General features: G+C 49.2%; 2 protein-coding genes across 9 annotated transcripts in view; both read right to left on the minus strand.

The window, feature by feature from the left end:
- CAMK1 (calcium/calmodulin dependent protein kinase I) overlaps nucleotides 1–4,711 on the minus strand; it is a 54,104-nt gene extending 49,393 nt beyond the window's left edge. The window contains exon 1 of one of the 6 annotated variants that reach the window (XM_053301584.1): nucleotides 4,365–4,711. In XM_053301584.1, the coding sequence (XP_053157559.1) occupies nucleotides 4,365–4,672 (308 nt within the window). In that variant the 5' untranslated portion in view covers nucleotides 4,673–4,711. Of the gene's footprint in view, nucleotides 1–2,902; nucleotides 3,010–4,207; nucleotides 4,232–4,360 lie in introns of those variants that run through there. The other 5 variants (XM_053301587.1, XM_053301588.1, XM_053301589.1 and 2 more) reach the window with 5 other exon arrangements.
- A 2,041-nt stretch (nucleotides 4,712–6,752) lies between these two features.
- Nucleotides 6,753–22,885, minus strand: TADA3 (transcriptional adaptor 3). Of its 3 annotated transcripts, none has more exons than XM_053301591.1 (9): nucleotides 22,673–22,885; nucleotides 21,720–21,939; nucleotides 20,053–20,303; nucleotides 18,532–18,637; nucleotides 11,843–11,984; nucleotides 11,012–11,115; nucleotides 10,695–10,804; nucleotides 9,357–9,542; nucleotides 6,753–9,056 (listed from the first exon to the last, which is right to left on the minus strand). In XM_053301591.1, the coding sequence occupies exons 2-9, from the start codon at nucleotides 21,924–21,926 to the stop codon at nucleotides 8,864–8,866; spliced, it is 1,299 nt and encodes a 432-aa protein (XP_053157566.1). In that variant the 5' UTR covers nucleotides 21,927–21,939; nucleotides 22,673–22,885; the 3' UTR covers nucleotides 6,753–8,863. The 3 variants fall into 3 exon arrangements, with proteins under 3 accessions (XP_053157566.1, XP_053157569.1, XP_053157568.1); XM_053301594.1 differs by lacking the exon at nucleotides 22,673–22,885 and adding an exon at nucleotides 22,341–22,650; XM_053301593.1 differs by lacking the exon at nucleotides 22,673–22,885 and adding an exon at nucleotides 22,051–22,650.
- Nucleotides 22,886–22,965: the final 80 nt, after the last annotated feature.

Raw genomic sequence — 22,965 nt, forward strand, 5'->3', positions numbered from 1 at the left:
CCCGCCCCCAGAGAAAGATCATGTGCAAAGTTATGTGAAAACCTCCCAAATTCCTGTTGGCTCAACTTCCCACAGTGAATGCAATGGACAGATACACCTTGGGGAAAGGAAGAGCGGGCTCTGCTCTTGTAACATCTGCAGAGCCAAACAGCACAGGAGTTCAAGCAATACTGATTTTTAAAGAGGAGCCTGAATTCCATAAACATACGGAGTTGCCTTACCCTGAATCAGACTATTGGTCCCCCTAGTTCAGTACTGTTGACCAGTGTTCCCTCTAAGGTGTGTGTATACGTACACACACACACACGTTTTTTGATGTCCACTCAGTTAATTTTAGATGCCACTAAGATTGAATCAGAAAGGCCCCATTCAGAATGCACATGCACACACACTGCTTTAATACTGTTGCCCAGAAACAAAACACATTCTGCACACCGATGGGAAAAAAACTAGAGGGAACACTGCTGTCTACACTGACTGGCAGTGGCTCTCCAGAGTTGAAGATAGGAGTCTTTCCCAACCCTACTTTATGATGCCAGTGATAGGAACATAAGAACAGCCCTGCTGGATCAGACCCAAGGCCTCTCTAGTCCAGCATCCTGTTTCACACAGTGGCCTGCCAGATGCCTCTGGGGAGCCCACGGGCAAGAAGTGAAGGCATGCTCTCTCTCTCTCTCTTGCTTTTGCTCCCCTGCAACTAGTATTTAGAGGCACCACACCTCTGAGGCTGGAGGTGGCTTATAGCCCTCAGACTAGTTGCCATTGATAGACCTATCCTCCATGCATTTGTCGAAGCCCCTTTTAAAGGCATCCAAGCTGGTGCCCATTACCACAACCCGTGGCAGAAAATTCCATAGATTAATTATGAGCTTGTGTGAAAAAGTACTTCCTTTTGTTGGTCCTAAATTTCTTGGCAATCTGTTTCATGGGATGACCCCTGGTTCTAGCATTGTGAATGAGGGAGAAAAAATTCCACTCCCTCTATTCCATGCATAATTTTATACACCTCTATCAATTCTCTGCGTAGTTGCCTCTTTTCCAGAAAAGTTCCAAGTGATCAAACCTGGGACTTTCTGCATGCAATACAAAAGCAAGAAACAATTACTACCTATAAAATTTAAACACAATGCAATATGAGGTACAGCTAAAGAGGTATATATTCAACAGACAAGGAGAACAAAGATAATGGCAAAAAATATCTGATTCCCTGATGGAAGTAGAGCAAGATATACAGAGATTGGTGGGTTCGGACATCATAATCAATCTCAGCATATCAAAACTGGACAGGAAGTAGAGGTTCACGTGGGGACTGAGGTGGGGAGCACACACTCCCAGGGCTGCAGGTGCTCACGTGCTGCTATACATGTGAGCCCACCCTATGAGTCAAGAGGATAGTAAAAATAAATTCCTCCATTCTCACAGAGCCAGGTTGCCACTTGGGCAGAAATGTTTGCTTCACAGCCATTAAAACTAAAACAAAAAACCCAAAAAAACCTACCTAGCCATCAAGCAGCTTAATGACATTTTCCTCCTCCAGAAAAAAAATCCCTGCAGTAGGTTATGGTGGAACTATCCATCCTAGGCACCTAAGTGTTGAAATGCCATTCTGAAATCCAAGCCAAGTGTAACAAATAAAATAGGTGTGGGTCTCCCAGCAGTGCTTAGCTGGAAAGCAGGGAAGGTTCGGGTCTGATGCTAGTGAGTCAGTGATATCCAGTTATATAAGTGTAGGCCCTCTTAGCAGAGCTGCCTGGATTTGAATACCTGGGCAACATCAGATTTTTAAAACAGTATTTTGAACTGAGCAACAAGTGAATGGTCAGCACACTGGTTGCATCCACTGGGCCAAAACTAAAGATTACACAGCTGGCATATGAAACACTCTTCTAATAAATCCCCCCCACAATGAAAAGCAGACACAGAAGCTGGATCGAGCGAGTGGGAGAGATGGGCTGCTTAACCCTTTCCCGGCCTCTGTCCATTTTGCCTCCAAGTAGTAGAGTAAGTCCATGGAAAATGAGATCTCCCAAAGGAATTGCTACTTTGGGATAATGTCTAGATGCCTAGAGCTGTAGCATAGGGGCTAAAAAGACTGGGTCGTGAATCAGAATTCCCTCTGTTACCAAGGCAAGCCACTGCTCACCAGATGCAAAATGGGGATAATAATACTTCCTTACCTGACAGAGTTGTTGCAAAGATAACATCAAGATAATACATATGAAACACGTTGCACACTCAAAAAGCACTATACACATAAGTATTATCACCCCATATAACAAGACACACTTACACTGGGCTCCCCATCGCCCGCTTCCATTTATGTTTTTGTTTATTCTGGACTTTATTTTATTTTTACAACTTTTGCTTTCCCAGATCTCCCTTTTACAGCTTCTTTATCTATCTTATTTATATACTGCCTGGTATGTGCATCCCTAGGCAGTGTACCTAACTTGAATACAGACATAAGAACAGAATAAAAACAATTAAACAATTTAAAATTAATTAAGAAGTGGCTTATATCACTCCTTTCCCTGTACACACTGCTCAACAACTATGACGGCAGAATTAAAATAATACTAACATAAAAAAGACATAGTTCGCTTTAAAAAGGACTTTTCAGAGGTAGAGTATTAAAGGATAATTTGGAAAGCGCCTAAATATACCCATGTGAGGGCAAGCACTAAAGGATCTACACCCACAAACCAGCAGAAATAAAATTGTACGACGCACCAACAAAAATAGGCAAAGTGGCAGTCACACAAATACCATCACATACAGAAAGATTCCATACACACTCACACAGGGACAGCAGCAAACCTACAAAGAAACAGACTCATACCTACGGAACAGTTATATAAACACACCCAGATGCAGATAGCTGCAATGAGAAGCACATGCTCACCTTCACACACAGAGCTGCATGCCCAGACACAGATGCAACATATGAAAGCTGGTGGAGATCAAGGTCTATGCCAGCCTCCTTGTTCAGCTGCATTTAATCCATTCGTGCAAAACTAATTGTGCAGATACTTGCATATAGACAGTTGCGCTAGTACAGAGAATTCTACAGTGAGCCATCTCCCCAAGATGTAAAGAAAGGTATGTGCCACTTTACACAGAGCGGTCTTCTCCCACAAAGACTGTGGATCAGCATCCTGCTCAGACGCTCATGCATTATGCACACATGGACTCTGGCTAGGGCAAAGGTGCACGTGGAGACTGAGAGGTGCCAGGTATGATCACACAGAGACAGTTAAGCAGAATCCTGCACAGACATAGCTGCATCTGCTCAGAGACAGCTGAACACATGTTCATACACATACAAGGACACCCTCCTCACACAGGATTAATTTATACAATTTCAGAGATACCTGTGTAGAGAGAGCTCCACACCCAAGACAAGAGAGACAATTGCACCATGCATATTCCTAGTCTTGAAACAAGTTTACTCAGATGCAAGTCCCACTACGTTCAGTAGAGCTTACTCCATGTAAGTCTGCATAAGACTGCAGCCTTAGGCAGTACAGTACAGAGAAAGACATTACCAGCCATATGGTGGTATCAAGGTAAGAGGAGTTTTTCAGAGATGATGTACAGGCATCCTGCCCCAGAGATACAACACACACACACCCCGAGTCAAGTGCAGAAAGCTACAGTATTAACTATACCAAGAGATGTTGGGGAAGTAACAGCTGCACAGAAACAATCACACAGGCAACTGAGCCAGCTCCGTGATCCAGTGCAAGGGTTCCTAACCTTGGGTCCCCAGATGTTGTTGGACTACAATTTCCATCATCCCCACCTGATGATGGTAGGCATTGTTGTCCAGCAACATCTGGGAATGTCTAGGGACATAATCCTCGCTTTGGGTACCCAAAGTCCTGGGTTCCGTTCTCCGAGTTCACACGGCAGGAGAAAGAAAGGTTACACCATTAGGAATGTTGAGAATGGGGCCACAGATACTAGAGCACATGCTCAACCCCTGGCATCTCCAGGCCGGGTTATTCTGGTCTGAAACCCTAGAAAACCGCTGCAAGTCAGGATGGCCAAAACCGACTTAGAAGAACAATGGTCTCTGACTCATTAGACTTCTAATCATGGTAACCGAACAGCAGACAGACTGACAGGTGCAGGGACAGGTATATACGTGCGCCTGCACGTACATAGATGCAGTATCTAGGGAGAGAGAAAGGGGTAGTAACCTTACAGGCAGCATTCAGGGAGGGGCAGAGTCACACGAGTACAGGCGGCGACACAAGCTCTCTATCCAAAGACACAGAACCAGGGGCACCACAGCAGCCGCCCATCCTTCCCTCTCCAATCTGTCCACGCAGCCCCAAGCTGCTCTCCTCCTCCTTACCTACATGGAAGGGCTGCAGCGGCTCTCCCCGGGTCGACTCGACTGCCTGGAGGCGGGAGACTGGCGTGGCCTCTTTGCCGCCGCCGCCCCTGCCGCGGAGCGCAGAGGCTTGAAAAAGCGTCGCTCTCTGCCCCCCGCCCGCTTCCCCACTCCCCTCCAGCCCCCCAGCGATGTCGCCAGAAGGGGGCGGGGTTGGAACCTCGAGGCAGCCAATCGGAGGCTTGAGAGGCGGGAGCTGCCTGGCGACCAAATTAAACTAAAACTAAACGAGGAGTGGGGAGGGGGAAGAAAGGGCAGAACTGTTTCATTCATAAATACGCACACACACACACACACACACACACAACGTGCTGGCTACCCTCTTCATGTGGGGCTGGGGCTGGGGAGGTTCTCACCCCCACGTTCTTGCAAGATCATCCAGTCCCTGCTGTTCATCAATCTAGTTTCCACTCCTCGTTCCAAGTCCCTCCTCACGACCTCCTCCTTTCAGCAAAGCCTTCCCTGACTTCACCCTGGGCGGAGGAGTGGCTGGAGCTTCGGCCTGTCTCGAAACCAGACCTTCAAGACCTCAAAACCCTCCCTTCAATCCCACATAGCGCAGGGTGGTCGAAAGACACTCTGCACCTGGTCAAATGTACTCTCGTCGGCTTTACTTCACGTTCGCAAAATCGCCTCCGTAGATCTCGCAAACAGGCTCCAGAGCTAGGGCGGGCTGACAATCTTGCACCATCTACCCTTTCCCTCCAGCTCACAGAAGGCTACTACTGCATTTTAAATTTACAAAAGAAGAGGGCTAGTCAGGATGTGTGTATTTAGAAAGCCTGAGCAGGCATTCTTGCTTAAGAACACAGGAAGAGCCTTGCTTGGTAGATTAGACAAAGATCTACCAGTCCAACATTCGTTGCCAGAATCCTCCCAACCAGCAAGCACTAGAGGTCGTCACCACAAACCGACCAGCTGTGCATTGCTGGATGCTTATCTACTTTCTCTGACTAAGGCCCAGCTCAAATTCAGCGTTGTCACACTATAACTTACTTGTTCATGTGTCACCCGAGCACTCTCCTCAATACCATCCCATACATCAGTCACTGCTTCATGAGGTAATATCAGCCTGGCCCTAGAGCTCCACCACTATCTAGTCACTTGAGCCTAGCAAGTTGTCTACACCGATTCCACAATTTTATCTCCCATGTTGTGTGACCACATAACATACCAAGAACAGAAATCTTAGAACAACATTCTGAACAGAATGTGTCATCCAATGGGGTGTGTGTGTGTGTGTGATTGAACTTCTAGTCCTTTTGGTCTGAGGCTGAGAAATGCATAGCAGGATACAGCCAGGGGATAGTTCACATTAGACAAGTTCATTACTTCCCTGTGGTTCCAAGATCCCAGCCCCATGCCTTTCAGTTGTGTATGACCACCCCCCACCCCTTGTCAACATTCCATTCCAAAATTGTGCAACCAGACACACCAGGTGCAAATAAAGTATATTTGTACAGATAGGCTCAATTAGCACAACTCATTCTAGTCAGTAGAGGACAGTTGGTCTTGAGGTAGCAAGCATGACTTGTCCCCTTAGCTAAGCAGGATCCACCCTGGTTGCATATGAATGGGAAACTAGAAGTGTGAGCATTGTAAGATATCCCCCTCAGGGGATGGAGGCGCTCTGGGAAGAGCAGAAGGTTTCAAGTGCCCTCCCAGGCTTCTCCAAGATAGGGCTGAGAGAGATTCCTGCCTGCAACCTTGGAGAAGCCATTGTCTGTGTCGACAATACTGAGCTAGATAGACCAATTTCTGACTCAGTATATGGCAGCTTCCTATGTTCCAGTCTCCTGACTACAGAATTTTGTAATGGAACACATCCCTCTCATATAGGTAGGGACTGTTAGTGTCATGATCCAGGGCAATCTGTTTCCATCCTTGTATCGCCCCTTGGCTAGGAACACCCATTCTGCACTCTTTTTCCTTTATAGAGAAAAACAGAAAAGCATGACATTTTTGTGCATGAGATCAGTTCTTCAGATTGGTTTCCCTGGAAGCCACAAACGATATCCTAGAAACTTTCTCAGCCCCTAATCTTCAATCAGCAGAGAAAGGCTGGGGCTTACATGGTCATGAGGGAAATGCAATCTGTAGATATTCAGAAACTAAGCCCACAGTGCAACCCACCAACCGCACTGTCTGAATGCAGATACAGCCCTCTGTTCTTGGTAAGATCCTTGTGCTTAGCAATTAACCCACCCCTCAGCATAAGAAAGGGACACATAAGCCCACCTCTTCACTCCCTCTTGCAGTCAAGACCCAATCAACAGCAGATTCTTTCACTCACTTGTAAATATCCTCTTGGGTTCTTCTCACTTAAAAAAACCAATCCAAACACACCATCAGCTGCTCCTGTAGTCACGGGTTTATTGACATACTGGGAGAATTCTTATGAGGCACGATGTTGACACAAACTACAACAGACTACAGCATGAAGAATTAATGTGATCCCTCCCCAAATCCCAACTCTGCTTCCTAGTCCCCACACTTCCAGTTTTTGGCAGTTCCCAAAGCCATCTCATATTTTAGAACTTTGAAATACCCCCCGCCCCAAGACATTCTTGAAACCCGCGGGTATCTGGGGTGGGTGAAAAGCAAGTCCAATGTTATGTTTAACAATAAACACTGTATAGTATGGAAGACAAGCAGCAGTTACCAGTCAAACCTTCAGAAGTAGGTGACGGTGGTGGAAGTCGTCACTGGAAACAACAGCCAGAGTTTGTCCAGGAGAAAACTAACAACCTGCCCCAGTCTCTCCTACAGACTGTGCTACAATAACCAATGAGGATAGGGGACAGGTGCACCCTTGTGCACAGCTTCATGTTATGGGTGACCACAGTACGGATGAATGGAGTCCTTCTAATGGCACATATAATGGCACAAGGGGAATGAGGCGAGACGGGGCAAAGGCCAGCAGAGCAGGAGAAGACAGGACTACAGCTCAATCCCCTCCGCCGCCCAAACACACACCCTTTAATCAAGGAAAGTGGCAAGCTCTGGAGCAGCCCCCGCACCGGCGCAACCTTTGTTTTATAGCTTGGCCAGATATGTAGCTACCAGGATTGAGAGTTCTCTGCATGGGTTCAGCCCCCGCACAGCTCGCAGGAAGCATCCTCAGCTACTCAGCTGACCCCAGTTCTGCTGCTTCTCTTCCCCTTCCCTGCAGAGCTGAGAGGATGCCCCTGTAGGGAAGCTGGCGTTTCACTTCTTCCCAGCTCAACTCTCTCAGATCTAGGGAGCTTTTTCAGAACAACTCCAGAAGCAAGACAGATTCTGGGAGAACTGAGGGTGCCTCTCTCCCTCCAGTCACAGCAATTTTCCTCCTAATGGGTGCTTGCCTTTTGCAATCCATCACTGGCCAGTGTGTAGCTGGAATGGACACAGGCTGAGTCAGGCCAGTCAATCCATCCCACCAATACAACCAAGCCCTGCCTTCTCTGCTCTCCCATACCTGTGCTGCTGTAGGTTCTCCTCAGCTTGGTTTCTTGCATCAAGCACCCGATGGCACCCTCATGCTCAGTTCTGCAGAGACCAACACTTTCTGGTGTATTTCAGAAAAGCAGGGGAAAGGAGGAGTGTGTGACCAACCACCACTACAGGAAGAGGCTTAGCAGAACAGGAAACTTTAAAGCCATCACGGCGCCTCGCAGGCTCAGCAACACCCCCGCCCACAATGCAGCAGTCCACAGCAGCGCTTGGACCAACACTGTTTTTACACACAGTGAAAAGTGTAACTGACACCCAGCAGGGAACACACATTTCCCTCTACTGTTCAAAACTGGTTACTGCAGGCATCTTCTTGCACTATCCAGGGACAGGGCAGATACCCATGTTTCTGAACTCTTCTGGCATTTTAACTTGGGACAATCCCCTGAAGTTGGCAGGTGAGGGTGTTCACCTGCTACGGTGAGGGGATGGTGGTTGGTCAACAAACTGCTTGACCATCCAGGTGCTTGGCCATTTTGTTCCCCAATACAAAATCCACAGTGCCTGTAGCCTCCAATGATGCAGGGCAAGGGAACAACAGTTATGGGGTAAAGAAAGGAAAAAAAGCAAGTCAGTCCTCAAGGGCAACCCCTAGTTGCTGCTGAAGGCTGGCCCTGAAAGCGGGTGTGATGCAAAAGCCAATGCCGGGCTTTGGCCTGTCCCAGCTCCATGCTGTAGCAAACTGGTCCTACAGGCATCAAGGAAGGAGATTGCCACCTTTGGCAAAAGAGGCCCCCATTTCACAGTGCCAGTGCTCACAGTCGTACAAGGTGCGCTGCCAGAACCCAGCTTCTCCAGATCCTTGGCTACGACATGACCAAACGGGGCAAAACTGCACACTGCGCAGCCAATGGAGGGAGCTGCTGCTGTTGCAGTCTCTCTGGCAACAGGCACCTCCGGCAGGCCTTGAGCCCCTGTGGTAGTTCAAAGTGGAGGAGCCTGGCTGACCAGGCATGTGTTCAGATCCCAGTATTAGCCATCTAGCAGCTTAAGGATGCTTTCGCGCTCCTTGAGGCTCTTCCAGGCCTGGTCTTTCTCCTTCTTTGTCGGGGTGCGCTTCTTCTGGCGCGCTGCCATGATCTTGCGGAAGGCATCCATGACTTCGTTGTCTGCCATGCGCACCCGCTGCCGCAGCTCCTGCCGGTGCAACTCCTCCTTGGCCAGCCTGCAACGGTAACCGGACACGCTGTGGCTTCACTCATGCTGTGGGAAATGGCAATATCTCCAAGCAGGGCTGGAGAGCTGCTGCTAGTCAGGATGACCATATTTTGCTAAACAGACCCATAATCAGATTCAGTATAAGGCAGCTTTGCACGAGTGTGGTATCCTAGCCTTCTTCCAGACCTATGTGGTTCTCATGCAGAGCTCCACTAGCCAGAGAGAGGAAGGCAGTAAAACCAGTGCCTCCAAGGCTAAGGCAACAAAGGAAGGGGGTTATTAGCTACGCCTCCCCACCTCATCTCACCTGAGCAGCTCGACTTTCTTGGCTTTGTTGTGTGCACTCAGGGCCTTGAGTTCAGCCTGTCGCTTTCGCAGCTCAGCCAATACTTCGTCCTCCGAGTCTTCAGCAGGCCGGTCCTCTGACTCTAGCAGACCTTGAGCAATCAGTTCTTCTTTGATGCGGCCTTCCAAAGACTTGGTGTGGGGTACACTACAAAAGAAGCAGCAGCACCATCAAAACTGGGCATCAGGAATGCTAAGTTACAGCAGGGAGATTGTTCATCATGACCACCAGTGTTATTTGATGGAGAGAGCACTTGCCTGGGGGCTTAGGAGAGCAGCACTCAAATCCCCAAACAACTGTACATTCATCTGGTAAGTTTTGGACAAATCATTAGTTCTCGGCATCAGCTCCCCAAGTATTGTGTGTTCTGTGCCTCAAAAAAAAGTTGGGGGTGTGACAATTCTGGGCTAAAGTAAGCACAACTCTGCCATTTTCAGATTTCTGGCACAATTTGTATAAATTATGCAAACCAATCAGAGTTTCAAATATCTATTTGCAAATATCTACTTGTGTGCGTGCACACACGTGTGTCTAATGATAGTAGAGACCCACAAGCTTTGTTATTAATAAAAAACAATAGTAGGGGATCACGAGCAGCTTTCTTCTTTGCCACCCTTTGCCATGGGTGGAGGAGGTTGGTCTGGCATGGTGGCCTCATGCCAGCAGTAAACATCCCTGAAAGCAAAGGATCACATGCAGGCATTTGCCTTGAACCTGGAGGGAGCAGAGGAGATGAGTTTGCTTTCTATCAGCAAATGCAAGGAGCCACAAGGCAGGATGAGTGGAAGGGTCATTGACTCATCATCATCATCTGAAGAGGAGGGTAAGGTTTGGGAAGTGGCACTAACCTTCCCAGAGTTGTCCTGCTAGATGGCTCCTTATATTCCTGTCCTTCCACAGAAACATTCCCCCAGCACAGACGCTGCTATCCATTAGCTGCCAGGTTAAATCAATCCTAACTTTCCCAGGCTTTTGACAGTAATTCAGTATTAACAACTCCATTTAAAAAGCAATATGAAATGCTATACCAGACAGATTAAAAAAACCTGAGCACATAAAATAGCAGCGATAAGCAGCCATTAAGATTAATAATACTGACCTTCTTATTAATCTTAACTACTTATCTCCGCTGTTTTGTGTGCTCAGGCTTTTAGGCAGTTTAAAAAAAAATTGTAGGGTAGCATTTCATACTGCTTTTTAAATAGTGTTGTTGGTCACTTCAAAGACCCAATGTGGGTACAGGCAGGACAGAATTAAACTAAATTCTCCTGCGGAAACAAAACCATTAATAATGCCCACCTGAAGGGTTTGTTTTGGCTGCGGGGGGAGGTGCTGGCACCATCTGCTGCAGAATCCTTGCCTGCTATCTCTGGGATCGGTGAATCTTCAATGGGAGAAATGATGTTCTCCTACAGACAGAAGATGAAGAGAAGAGGCTTGCATCACAATCCTGTGCATGTTTACTCATAAGTAAGTCCCACTGTGCTCAATGGCGCTTACTCCCAAGCAAGCATGTATAGGAATGCAGGCTTAGCACTGACCTTTGCTTCCCACCACCCCAGAGATCAAGGCCTGTTGAAGCCATGGAAAGCCAGGTCAGGATCTTTCCTCCATACCTCTACAAGTGCCTGCAGGAGGCGCTGGGTCAGAGGTCCAAATGGGCAGCCATCCTCAGGCTGTTCATGTTGGGACTCCGACTTCTTCAGCAAAGCATCCACATCTGGAGAGAAGGGGATAAAGCCAAAATGAGCGGGACCAACCAGATGTGTCTAGTGCCATCTACAAAAGTGGCAGCTGTTGGTAACACCATGCAGCAGCCCATGATAGTCTGTAACGGGAGAGTCTGGCCTTTTCTGTGGCTGCCCCAGAACTCTGGAATATGCGCCCTGTCAGTATAAGAGCTTCTCCATTTCTGGCTGCCTTAAAAAAATATCACTCCAAACACACTTGTTTTCTCAGACCTTTTGCTAAAACAATTCTTAAAATTTTATGCATTTAAACATTGTTTTTATTGAGTTTTATTTTGTTGTTTTGTATATACCACCTTGAGATCTAGGTGTTAGGAGGCTTATAAATGTAATAAATAAATTAAATTAAATGCTACACCAAAGCAAAGGAAACCAAATTTTGGGTGCCTCCTAAGTCCCACAAAAGCAGAGAGAAGAACATAAAGCAGTGGCCCATCCACTCAGGATTATCACATTTGGCTGGCAGTGCCTTAAATTCAGCTCTCAGGCACTAAACCCTACAACCTAAGAATCCTTAATTGAGGATTAAACCCATGGCCTTCATTCATTCATTCTCTCTCTCTCTCTCTCTCACTCTCTCACACACACACACACACACACACACACAAAAGTAATGGACACCAGATTTCTCTACATCAGATGGTAGGCTTCTTTAGCCTTGTGATTTTGCATAAAATTCTACAGAGAAGTTCAAGATACCTTTCGTGTCCAATTCTGTCAGTGGCCCCAAGATGCCTTTCTTCTTATCAGCAGCAGCTGCAGCCCGAGCCCCATCTTTCTGCTCCTCTAGCATATCTTCCTGGGCCCAGCGTTGCGAGTAATGCTTCCCCAGGGGTGGAATCTAAAAGGGCAGAATGGATTAATAGCTTTAATGTTGGGGATTAGCAATGTGAGGGTAGAAAGGCTAGCTCCAAGCGTCCCGAAAGAGCTCACATCTAATTGACCCTCTCCCCCACATCTCATATTTTTGTCTCCATTTAAACCACTTATACTTTTGGGTACAGCACCCTGGGAACCTCAGCTTTCATTAAAACCACCACCACACTTCTAGGTCTCAAGGCTGTTAGGAGAGACTTGGAAGTGTGCTGAAATCTTAAGAGGCCAAACTGGGGTCCGGGCCAGATTATCAGTGTTCAGAGTAGAGCTTCCATACTGTGCATAGTTCTTTGTCCCTCGTTTAGATTATCTTCATTATTAATACAACAAACAGAAGTCATATTTTCTTGGATTACCACAGGAAAGGTGTTTCATATGTTCTATCTGTCTCTGTTAAATATAGGTACCTCCACAGAGGTTGGGGGCTACATGCACTGGATACAAGGTTTTCTCAGGTCCTGAACACTCTCTCCAGAAAGATTTGTGTGACACCCCATCTATTAAACTTTCCAATACCAAGTCAAGGAAAGAGAGCTGGTCTTGTGGTAGCAAGCATGACTTGTCCCCTTAAGCTAAGCAGGGCCTGCCCTGGTTGCATATGAAAGGGAGACTAGAAGTGTGAGCACTGTAAGAGATTCCCCTCAGGGAATGGAGCCACTCTGGGAAGAGTAGGTGGTTTCAAGTTCCCTCCCTGGCATCTCCAAGACAGGGCTGAGAGAGATTCCTGCCTGCAACCTTGGAGAAGCCACTGCCAGTCTGTGAAGACAATACTGAGCTAGATAGACCAATGGTCTGACTCAGTATATGGCACCTTCCTATATTCCTAATGGTCCAGTTCAGATTATCATCTAAGAATTGGTATTTGACAAGAACTGATAATCAACTAGAATTGTAGACGTGGCCTGAAAGCCAATGAGCCTGCAGGCACCCTTGTCCCCTTATCTCCTCTGCTTGCGCAGCCAGGAATTCTGGCTTGTTCAAGCCAAGGCTCTGCAGCTTGTGCAAAACAGAGCTGTGATTTCATTCTGAGTCACCTATTGGTAAGTCTCTGCATCTCCAAAATCTCCAGGTAGTTTCAAAGCTACAGTTTCTCCCACCTCTTTTGTTGCAATTCGTGATTGTTGAGCAAAGCACCAAGAGGAAGCTGCCTACTCCAGTTATGAAGTAGTGCCGAGCCTTATTGTTGCAGTTCGTCAAGAACAAGCACGGCGATTGTAGTGCAGTATAAAGTAAATAATTTTATTAGGTTAAGAACATTTGAGATAGGAAAGACCTATCCTAACTGTGAGCTACAAAGTGAATAGGAAGGGTGAAAGAGAGATGCTCCCAGTTGCTCTCCAAAGAGAAAGGAGGTAGAACTGACTCACTACAGGAAATACCTGAGGAGTCAAAGCAGGTGTCACAGAGTAGAGGCAAAGCAGGGACAGGCAAGGGGACCCTCACTAACTACCTCTACTCCCAATGCTCCTAGTGGTCATTAGGATAGTTGGTGTGAAAGGTCAATGCACTGGAACTCCTTCTCCACCATCTTTCGCAACAGAGGGACTGTTAAGGAAACAAAATTGTTCTCCAGGTTGCAGCCTGGCAACATGACTGCCAACACATTAAAGTCTTCCAACAACGGAGAACACGGCCACTCCTCCCCTGCCATGTGCCAAGGGAATAGCCACCATGTACTGAGCTTTGGTGAAACTGAAGGATAGCCAGCTAGAGCAGCATTCTTCATTGTGAGGGAGGCAGTGGCAGTTCTCACTGGCCCCAAGTGTATTTCCCTGTTCGTTTATTAGGCCTGTACAGAGCTTCAGTATTCGGTTTCAGCTGAAACCAAATACTCTGCATAGGCCCCCTGGCACCACAGAGAGATGGCCATTCCCTCTGAGCAGTGCTGCGCTTTGCCCAGCACTGGTAGGGCTCTTTTAAGGGAAACAGAGCCCATAGGAGCCCCAGCACAAGTATGCACAAAGCACTAGGAAATGAAGTCCTTCCCACTGCTTTCCCCATAATGCTCTATCAGGAAAGTCAGTTTGCCCTGCTAACTTGGCAAAGAGGCACCTTTTTAATGTGGGGAGATATATATCTTAAACGTACCATTTGCTAATCCCATGTGTGGCAGCTCATGCGGGAATTCGCAAGCAGCTGCCGGATAGCAGCGGAGACAGGTGGAAGGGAGCCCAGCCAGCCAGCAAGTGGGGAGAGAAAGAGGCGGCCAGGCAGGCTGGCTAGCAGTGAGAGAAAGCGGGCCGGGGCTGCAGGGATGGGGGGGAAGGAGGGGCGGGCGGCGGCTGCAGGGATGGGGGGGAAGGAGGGGCGGGCGGGGGCTGCAGGGATGGGGGGGGAGGAGGGGCGGGCCGGGGCTGCAGGGATGGGGGGGGAGGAGGGGCGGGCCGGGGCTGCAGGGATGGGGGGGGGGAGGAGGGGCGGGCCGGGGCTGCAGGGATGGGGGGGGGAGGAGGGGCGGGCCGGGGCTGCAGGGATGGGGGGGGGAGGAGGGGCGGGCCGGGGCTGCAGGGATGGGGGGGGGAGGAGGGGCGGGCCGGGGCTGCAGGGATGGGGGGGGGAGGAGGGGCGGGCCGGGGCTGCAGGGATGGGGGGGGGAGGAGGGGCGGGCCGGGGCTGCAGGGATGGGGGGGGAGGAGGGGCGGGCCGGGGCTGCAGGGATGGGGGGGGAGGAGGGGCGGGCGGCGGCTGCAGGGATGTGGGGGGAGGAGGGGCGGGCGGCGGCTGCAGGGATGGGGGGGGAGGAGGGGCGGGCGGCGGCTGCAGGGATGGGGGGGGAGGAGGGGCGGGCGGCGGCTGCAGGGATGGGGGGGGAGGAGGGGCGGGCGGCGGCTGCAGGGATGGGGGGGGAAGGAGGGGCGGGCGGCGGCTGCAGGGATGGGGGGGGAAGGAGGGGCGGGCGGCGGCTGCAGGGATGGGGGGGGAAGGAGGGGCGGGCGGCGGCTGCAGGGATGGGGGGGGAAGGAGGGGCGGGCGGCGGCTGCAGGGATGGGGGGGGAAGGAGGGGCGGGCGGCGGCTGCAGGGATGGGGGGGGAAGGAGGGGCGGGCGGCGGCTGCAGGGATGGGGGGGGAAGGAGGGGCGGGCGGCGGCTGCAGGGATGGGGGGGGAAGGAGGGGCGGGCGGCGGCTGCAGGGATGGGGGGGAAGGAGGGGCGGGCGGCGGCTGCAGGGATGGGGGGAAGGAGGGGCGGGCGGCGGCTGCAGGGATGGGGGGAAGGAGGGGCGGGCGGCGGCTGCAGGGATGGGGGGAAGGAGGGGCGGGCGGCGGCTGCAGGGATGGGGGGGAAGGAGGGGCGGGCGGCGGCTGCAGGGATGGGGGGGAAGGAGGGGCGGGCGGCGGCTGCAGGGATGGGGGGGAAGGAGGGGCGGGCGGCGGCTGCAGGGATGGGGGGGAAGGAGGGGCGGGCGGCGGCTGCAGGGATGGGGGGGAAGGAGGGGCGGGCGGCGGCTGCAGGGATGGGGGGGAAGGAGGGGCGGGCGGCGGCTGCAGGGATGGGGGGGAAGGAGGGGCGGGCGGCGGCTGCAGGGATGGGGGGAAGGAGGGGCGGGCGGCGGCTGCAGGGATGGGGGGGAAGGAGGGGCGGGCGGCGGCTGCAGGGATGGGGGGAAGGAGGGGCGGGCGGCGGCTGCAGGGATGGGGGGAAGGAGGGGCGGGCGGCGGCTGCAGGGATGGGGGGAAGGAGGGGCGGGCGGCGGCTGCAGGGATGGGGGGAAGGAGGGGCGGGCGGCGGCTGCAGGGATGGGGGGAAGGAGGGGCGGGCGGCGGCTGCAGGGATGGGGGGAAGGAGGGGCGGGCGGCGGGCCAGGGCTGCAGGGATGGGGGGAAGGAGGGGCGGGCGGCGGGCCAGGGCTGCAGGGATGGGGGGAAGGAGGGGCGGGCGGCGGGCCAGGGCTGCAGGGATGGGGGGGTGGGCGGTGGGCCAGGGCTGCAGGGATGGGAGGAAGGAGGGGCGGGCCAGGGCTGCAGGGATGGGGGGGAGGGAGGGGCGGGAGGCGGGCCAGGGCTGCAGGGATGGGGGAGGGTGGACCAGGGATGCAGGGACGAGGCAGGAGGGTGGACCGGGGCTGCAGGGATGGGGGGAGAATGGACTGGGGCTGAAGATGAAATGAAGATGTGAAGGAGAGACAGGGAGAAGTGTTGGAAGTGAAGGACTTTGCTCTTTCTCTTGTCTCAGTGACATAGGAGGACAGACTAGTGAGTCAGAGGGCTAGAGGGTCAAGACACTGGTCATCCCTTCTCTACTGCTCTGACACTATCTCTTTGGAATTTAGATTGCTAATCTTAGGGACTTCTTTCCTTCCAGCCATTCACTTCCTCTCTCTCTTCTCTTCCTGTTCCTTCTACCTTGCAACATGCAAGCTCTCCTCTCCCTGCACCATGTGTGCAGAGATGCAGAATCCATCTGCATCCAGCTAGCTAGATTAGAGATCCTAACTCCTCACTTTCCTATCTAGAATGGAGTTCTCTAATAAATACCACTTATATTGATTTGAAACTATGAACTGGCTCCAACTTACTTTACTCTCAGCATATACGCATGCCTAACTAAATTCCGCTTTGTTGTGCCTCTGTGCACTCTGCTATAATGAAAAAGGGTTTCTCTTACCAGAGAGAATTCCCAACAAGAAGTAGGGGCACAGATACTCTGCCCCAGATCAGCTAGTTCTCTTTATTTTGCAGGGGGAGAGTAACTGGCCCTATCCAGCCCCAGTACAGCATCCGTTTAGTGACTGTTGCTGGTGTTTCTTATATTTCTTTTTAGATTGTGAGCCCTTTGGGGACAGGGATCCATCTTATTTATCTACCGTTTCTCTATGTAAACTGCTTTGGAAAGTTCTGTTAAAAAGTAATATATAAAAACTTGTTGAAAGCACTGGCGAGGACTGCATTCTTCAGAGTTCCATGCACAGCTTTCCAAGATGGTACTTGGGCATGGCAAGGCTTCATTTCCCCTGAAAGGATCTCACTGGTGGTGGGCAAAACACAGCACAGTGCAGAGGTCAGTATGGAGAACAGCTCTGTAGTGATCAGCCAATCCTCCCCTAAAGAGTTAACCAGAAGTGAACCCTGTCCTGACTGACAGGCTGGCCAACTCGAGGGCTCAGCCAATCAGCACACCAGGTGGGTGAGACCTAGAGAGCTGTTGGGCGGAAGGAGAGATTCTTTATGAGAAAAAGCTGGCTGGGGTGCAGAGAGGAACACATGTGGCCATGGAGAATGGCTGCTGGAGGATGACTGCAGTTCTTGGAAGACAGGACTGTAGGGGCTTGAATTCTCATCCAGGATTTGGCAAGTTCCAGACAAAGGAAGCCAGGGCTTCAGCTTCGGGAAATTTAGCCTAGGGCAAGTCTGTTTAGTCAGATTTTGCATTAGACTTTCTGTTTCTTTGGTGTGTGCTTTGTATACCCCTGAAACTGTTCTATGATTGTTTACCTGTAACTAAACTAAGAAACACTAGTCTTCACCCATCCAGCCTGAGCACTGCAAAAGACTCTGTAAAGATGCTTTTGTATTTTCCTACATATCTGTTCCTTGCAACTGGGTAACCACGATTTTTTAAAGTGTGCTGCCCCAACATCATTTGGGGTGCTTTTTGAAGTATTCTTGTAACCTACTGAGTATTTTTACCTGTAAATAAAAGCTGAGAGAGCCTCAGATGGAAGCAGTCTGTAGCATTTAATAAAACCGTTTTTCTTTTTGTTCTTTTATTTTACAAGCCTCTCTGAGTGGATTTTTAACTCAGGAGAAAGTGGGAGCTGGAAGGGGGTCTTACTCTGGTGCAAATACGTCTTCAGACATTCAGCAACTACCAGTTTTCCCACCATGTGTAGGCTTGCACATGGAGGATTTTGGGGTACTTTTCCAATAGCAAAAGAGAGAGAGTTTTCCCTGGGATTCCACTCCAAGTCCAGAGAAGTTCAAATTCTGTAATAAAGGGGAGTGGGGTGGGGGATGGCAGCCATTTTTTAACCTACTAAACATAAAGAAGAGTTTTAGGAGAAGCCTAGTCATGCAGCTTAGCAGGGATGATTCAGCATTTCTTTCCCTCACGTGAGCTTGCTCAGAGACAAAGGCTTTAATCTGTTACAGGCTCTCATATCAAAACATTTTTTTAAAAAACAAACACAAAGTGGCCCTACTACAACAACAACTATGACAACTACTACTATAACATACTGCCTTTCAAAGGTTCTCAAAGCCCCTGCTTGAAAAATAATGGAGATCACAGAGCTAGAGGCTGACATTACAAAAGAGGCCCCAGTTTAATCTGTGTAGCCTACTCAACACACACAGCCCAGGAGTCAGTCTACTCATAAAGGCAGCACATGGTTCCATACCTCTGTAGCGCTATCATGGGTCCCTAGTGCAATGAGTCTCTTAAGCCCAAACACACTGCACTAATGAATCAATGCAATTGTTTGCCAGAAAGGGCTATGCAGTGGGAAGCCAAAACACTCTACCAAACATCAGCTGACAAGGTGAAGAGAGGGATTCTTCCACAATGGTTTTTACCTTGTAGTGTTCAGCCTCGTCGTCAGGAGGTTTGAGGAGCTCCTCCAAAGTACGCACTTCCTCATTGGTGAGATCAGAACAATAGGGCTCCACCGAGGCCCAGAATCTGAAAATGCAGGGCGGGGGGGGGGGGGGAGTGAGCACTGCTAGATATAAGAAACTGTAGTCTAACCACATTGGTTGGATGGCACAGACAAGAGGAGCACATAGCCCAAACACACCAAGATTTGAGGGCAGGAGCTCTCAAGCACACCAAGTTGCCACAGGGGAAGCTGTATCCCCTGCTGCATTATGCTGTATCCCCTGCTAACTGAGCAAAGAGGCATCTTTTAGAAATAGTGATTCTCTTTATTTAGCAGGGGGAGAACAACTGGCCCTAACCATCCCCGGCACAACATCCCTCCAGTGGCTGTTGCTGGTGTCTGTCTTATGTTTCTTTTTTAGATTGTGAGCCCTTTGGGGACAAGGAGCCATCTTTATTTATTTATTTATTTATTTATATCTGCGTAAACTGCTTTGGAAACTTTAGTTGAAAAGCGGTATATAAATATCCGTTGTATTGTATGGTAGGGTATGGTATTACATTGTACCTCCATGAACAGTGGTAGGAATTATTCCAGATGCCATTCATGAGCAAATGAATTGTCTGGACAATGAGAAAGAACTCTCAATAAACAGAAGTCCATTCTCCACTTTCAGGAAGTGACAGCAACCAGAGTTCTCCTCCACTGTGTTTCTGAATAACTGTTTGCAAGCACCCACTCACCACAGTCCATCCACACACTGAAAGCTACTGTCCCAAAGTGAACGCTATCACAATCTTTCTGAATAATGATCACCACACCTAACTGTCTGCTAGAGAGGCAATCATCCCCTCTATGGTGAAGAAAATCACCCTGGTAAGGGACGATCACATCCCTTGATAATATTCTCACATACAAAAATATTCAGATGTGGTTTTATTCAAAATTTAACTCTTTTCATCAAAGAGAGCAGAAGTTAACATGTCTTGGTGAAACAGAAGCAACTGTTTGCGTAAATGTGCCCTGAGATCAGTGCTCCCCCTAACAGGAATTCCCAGATGTTGTTGAGTACAACTCCCATAATCCCCAAGCAAAGGCCATTGCAGCTGGGGATGCTAGGAGTTGTAGTCAACAGCATCTGGGGATCCCTGTTAGAGGGAACACTGCCTGAGATGATACAAAGTGGCAGGAGCCATCGCTCAGGAGTACATGCCTTGCATAGAAGGTCCCAGTTGAATCCCCGGCACCTCTAGGTGAAAGATCCCCGTCTGAAGCACTGCAGAGCTACTGCTGCCAGTCAGTACAGAAAGTACTGAGCTACATGAGTCAACAGTCCCTCTCTGTATAAGACAGCTTCTAAATGCGAGATTGCCTCTCTCAAATGGTAACATGGAGAACATTAATAATAGCCTACCTTACAGAGAGGTTAATGATTTTTGAGAAAATAGGAGACACACACAGAAGTGCTATGTAATCTTATTATCTGTCTCCTGCATACCTATTAGGTGCATCGTTTTTGGGAATACGGGGCACATCAATTGGGTCATCTGGAAATTCATACTCTTGGATTTTAGGCTGCAGGTTCTTGGATTTGGGCCGACCAGGCCCCTGCCCTGTGCTGTGGCCTCCTTTCCCTTCCAGCTTCTGCTTCTTGGGCTTGCCATGCTTGATAGGAGTACCCAACTCATGTTCCTTGCCCAGCTTCAGAAATCGCCTGTCCCCTTTCTTGTCTTGCCAGTCTGTAAGGATCTGAAAAAAACAACAGCTCTGTTGCAAAACTGTCAGGTCACTGCCCCAGAATCACACCATCTCCTTGGCCCCAGTGACTTGCAGCTTGCATTCCCAACACTTCCCAAGGAAGAAAAATGAAAATACATTTGGGTGCTAGAACACGTTTATCAAGAGAATGGTGGGCCCTTCGCTAATACCACCACATGCTAGGCAGAATTCAGACTGGAAGCCTTTGAAGGCAAGAGGTACTTTCATATCAGCCCACTTGTTAAGTTCTGAAATGCAGATTTGAATGGGTGCAAGCTGGGGTCCTGATCCTAGCAGTTTAAGTAGGATGCCGACTAGCCTTACCACTTCCACATCCCATCTCTGTCCACTTGGGATCCATGCATGTTCTTACATGATTCTGCTCCACCAACTACAGTTCCTGCATCAGAGAAGAGAGCAGGCTTTCGGAACGCACCAGTGCAATGCACATATACAAGGATCCTTGCAATGGCCCAAGGCTATGAATACTCCAGACTTATAGTCATTTACTAAGAAGTAAAAGCACTTGAGTTCAAGAAAGCCTTCAGTTTAAGTGTGTCTGCAAACTATGTCATCTCATTCAGCTCAGATCTTTCTTGAAAACATATAGGATTGCGCTGTAAGAAACTGTGAAGATCCCAGGATTCACTGTAACACATGCCAGTTAGTAATACTCTTAATCCTGAATTGCTTCTCTGCAGTTCTGGTTCACACGTCAGCTATAGATCTGTCCATGGTGACAATCAACAAAACAACATACTTCTGATTTAAATGGCCTGTGTATTAATGTGTTGTATTAGTTCATTGTTTTCAATTTGCCTTGTTTTAATATGCATTTTTGTAACTATTCTGTTGTATGTTTATCACTCTAAGCCTCTTTGTGTACATTATGAGTAGAAAAGTGGCATAGAAATATGTTAAACAAAAAACAAACTAATGGGAGTGGAGAAAAAGACTCTATTGTAGGATTGCTACACTTAGGAACTCCTTAGTCGATTGAGAGACAATGCCCTCCAGAAACAACACATCAACATTACTTCACAGATCAGATCCCCCCCCCGTGTTGCACACCTGATCCCCAAGATCTACATATTTAGTACTTCAAGCCTATGATAGTCTTCCAGCTAGACACAAAGCTGATAAAGGTGACCATGGGAATATATAGGCTATGCAGGCATCACATGGCAGGAATCATACTGTCACAATGAAGATGTCCCAATAGGAAAAAACTAAAAGAGTTGTGCTGGTTAGTGACTGAAATAAAGTATGATTGATAGATAAAAGAACTTGCCTTCTACAGGGACAGTTCCTGCATTTACAGTTTGTATATCTAGAGAAGGGACAGCAGCCTTACAGCCTTGGTTTAAAACATTGTGGTTTCAAAGAACAGCTAGATTACCCTCTGACCTGGGTCTCTGCCTCCAGCACCCGAAGCCGGCGGCTAGCAGAAGACAGCAATGTTTCCAGCTCCAATTGCAGGGTGTCGAGTTCTTCAATTCCAATGCCATCATCTTCAGAACGGGCCAGTACAGCTGTGTAACGGGGGCACACCTTTAGATGGTCCACCGACTTAAAATCATGGAACTGAAGAGGGCAGTCCTTCAACTCAGACATGGTGCTGCTGGGCCTGTAAAAGGAAAAGCAGACATGAGTAACTACACAACAGATGTAGGTGGATTAGAAAAAGAAAGTGTCTGGAGTGGAAAGAGTGGAAATGGAAAAACCAATAAACAGATACCTGCCAAAGTAAGAACAGAAATAAAAAGGAGAAATCAGTTGGAAACTGGCCTAATGATCTTTCACTGTTCAGAAAATTGGGATTTGTTCATAGACAGGAAAATTGCAGAGATATTCAATGCAAGTTAAGAAAGCTGATGTCAGGTGGAGAGGAAGAAGAAACCACAGTGAGGGAAAACAGCTGAATTAAAAGGACAGAAGCAATTCAATTGCTGGGCTGCAAAAATACTTGGCTGCTTGATCAACACAGGCTAGTCTATAGGATAGAGAAAAAGCTAGGAGATGGCTGACCTGCAAATGAAGATGGCAATGCAAGATCGAAAATCAAAAGAGATACTGCAGGGTTAAGGGAACAGTGGGGTACAGGCAGATGTGCAAAAACGATTGAGATGCGGAGAAGTGATGAGATGAGAAAGGTGCTGCAGGTTGAACTGTATGAGGAAAGAAAGAGAGAAAGCACTGAGCTGCAGCAGACATTAATCGGAGAGAATTGTGCAAAAGAAGGAGAAACAGAAAATGAATGAGGTAGGGGCACACAAGACAAGAGAAGGCGCTGGAGGAAAAAGGGGAGATTATATTGGGGTAATTTCCGATTTGAGAAGCTCCTTCCGGGTTACACCCACCTCCCACGATGCCTGCGCGCGGGGAGAGGAATAGAAAAAGCAGCGCCGCCGCGTATCCCCGGGAGATAGCGTGCGCGGACTGGTGAGAGACCACGGGGCGGGAGAGCGAGACAGACGTGTGTAGCAATGAATCCTCCTGCGTGGTAGAACGCTTCCTTCTCTTCAGTTTCCTTTCCGGCCCCTCCCGCTCCGGCCACAGCACCTTCCTATTGGCTCAGCGTTTCCCGTATTGGCCCGCCTCCATTGGCTGAATTTCTGACTGTCTCTAATTGGTCGAATTCTTTCTGGCCGCG

The sequence above is a fragment of the Hemicordylus capensis genome, chromosome 2 (assembly GCF_027244095.1).
Source record: "Hemicordylus capensis ecotype Gifberg chromosome 2, rHemCap1.1.pri, whole genome shotgun sequence".
NCBI classification, from domain to species: Eukaryota; Metazoa; Chordata; class Lepidosauria; order Squamata; family Cordylidae; genus Hemicordylus; species Hemicordylus capensis.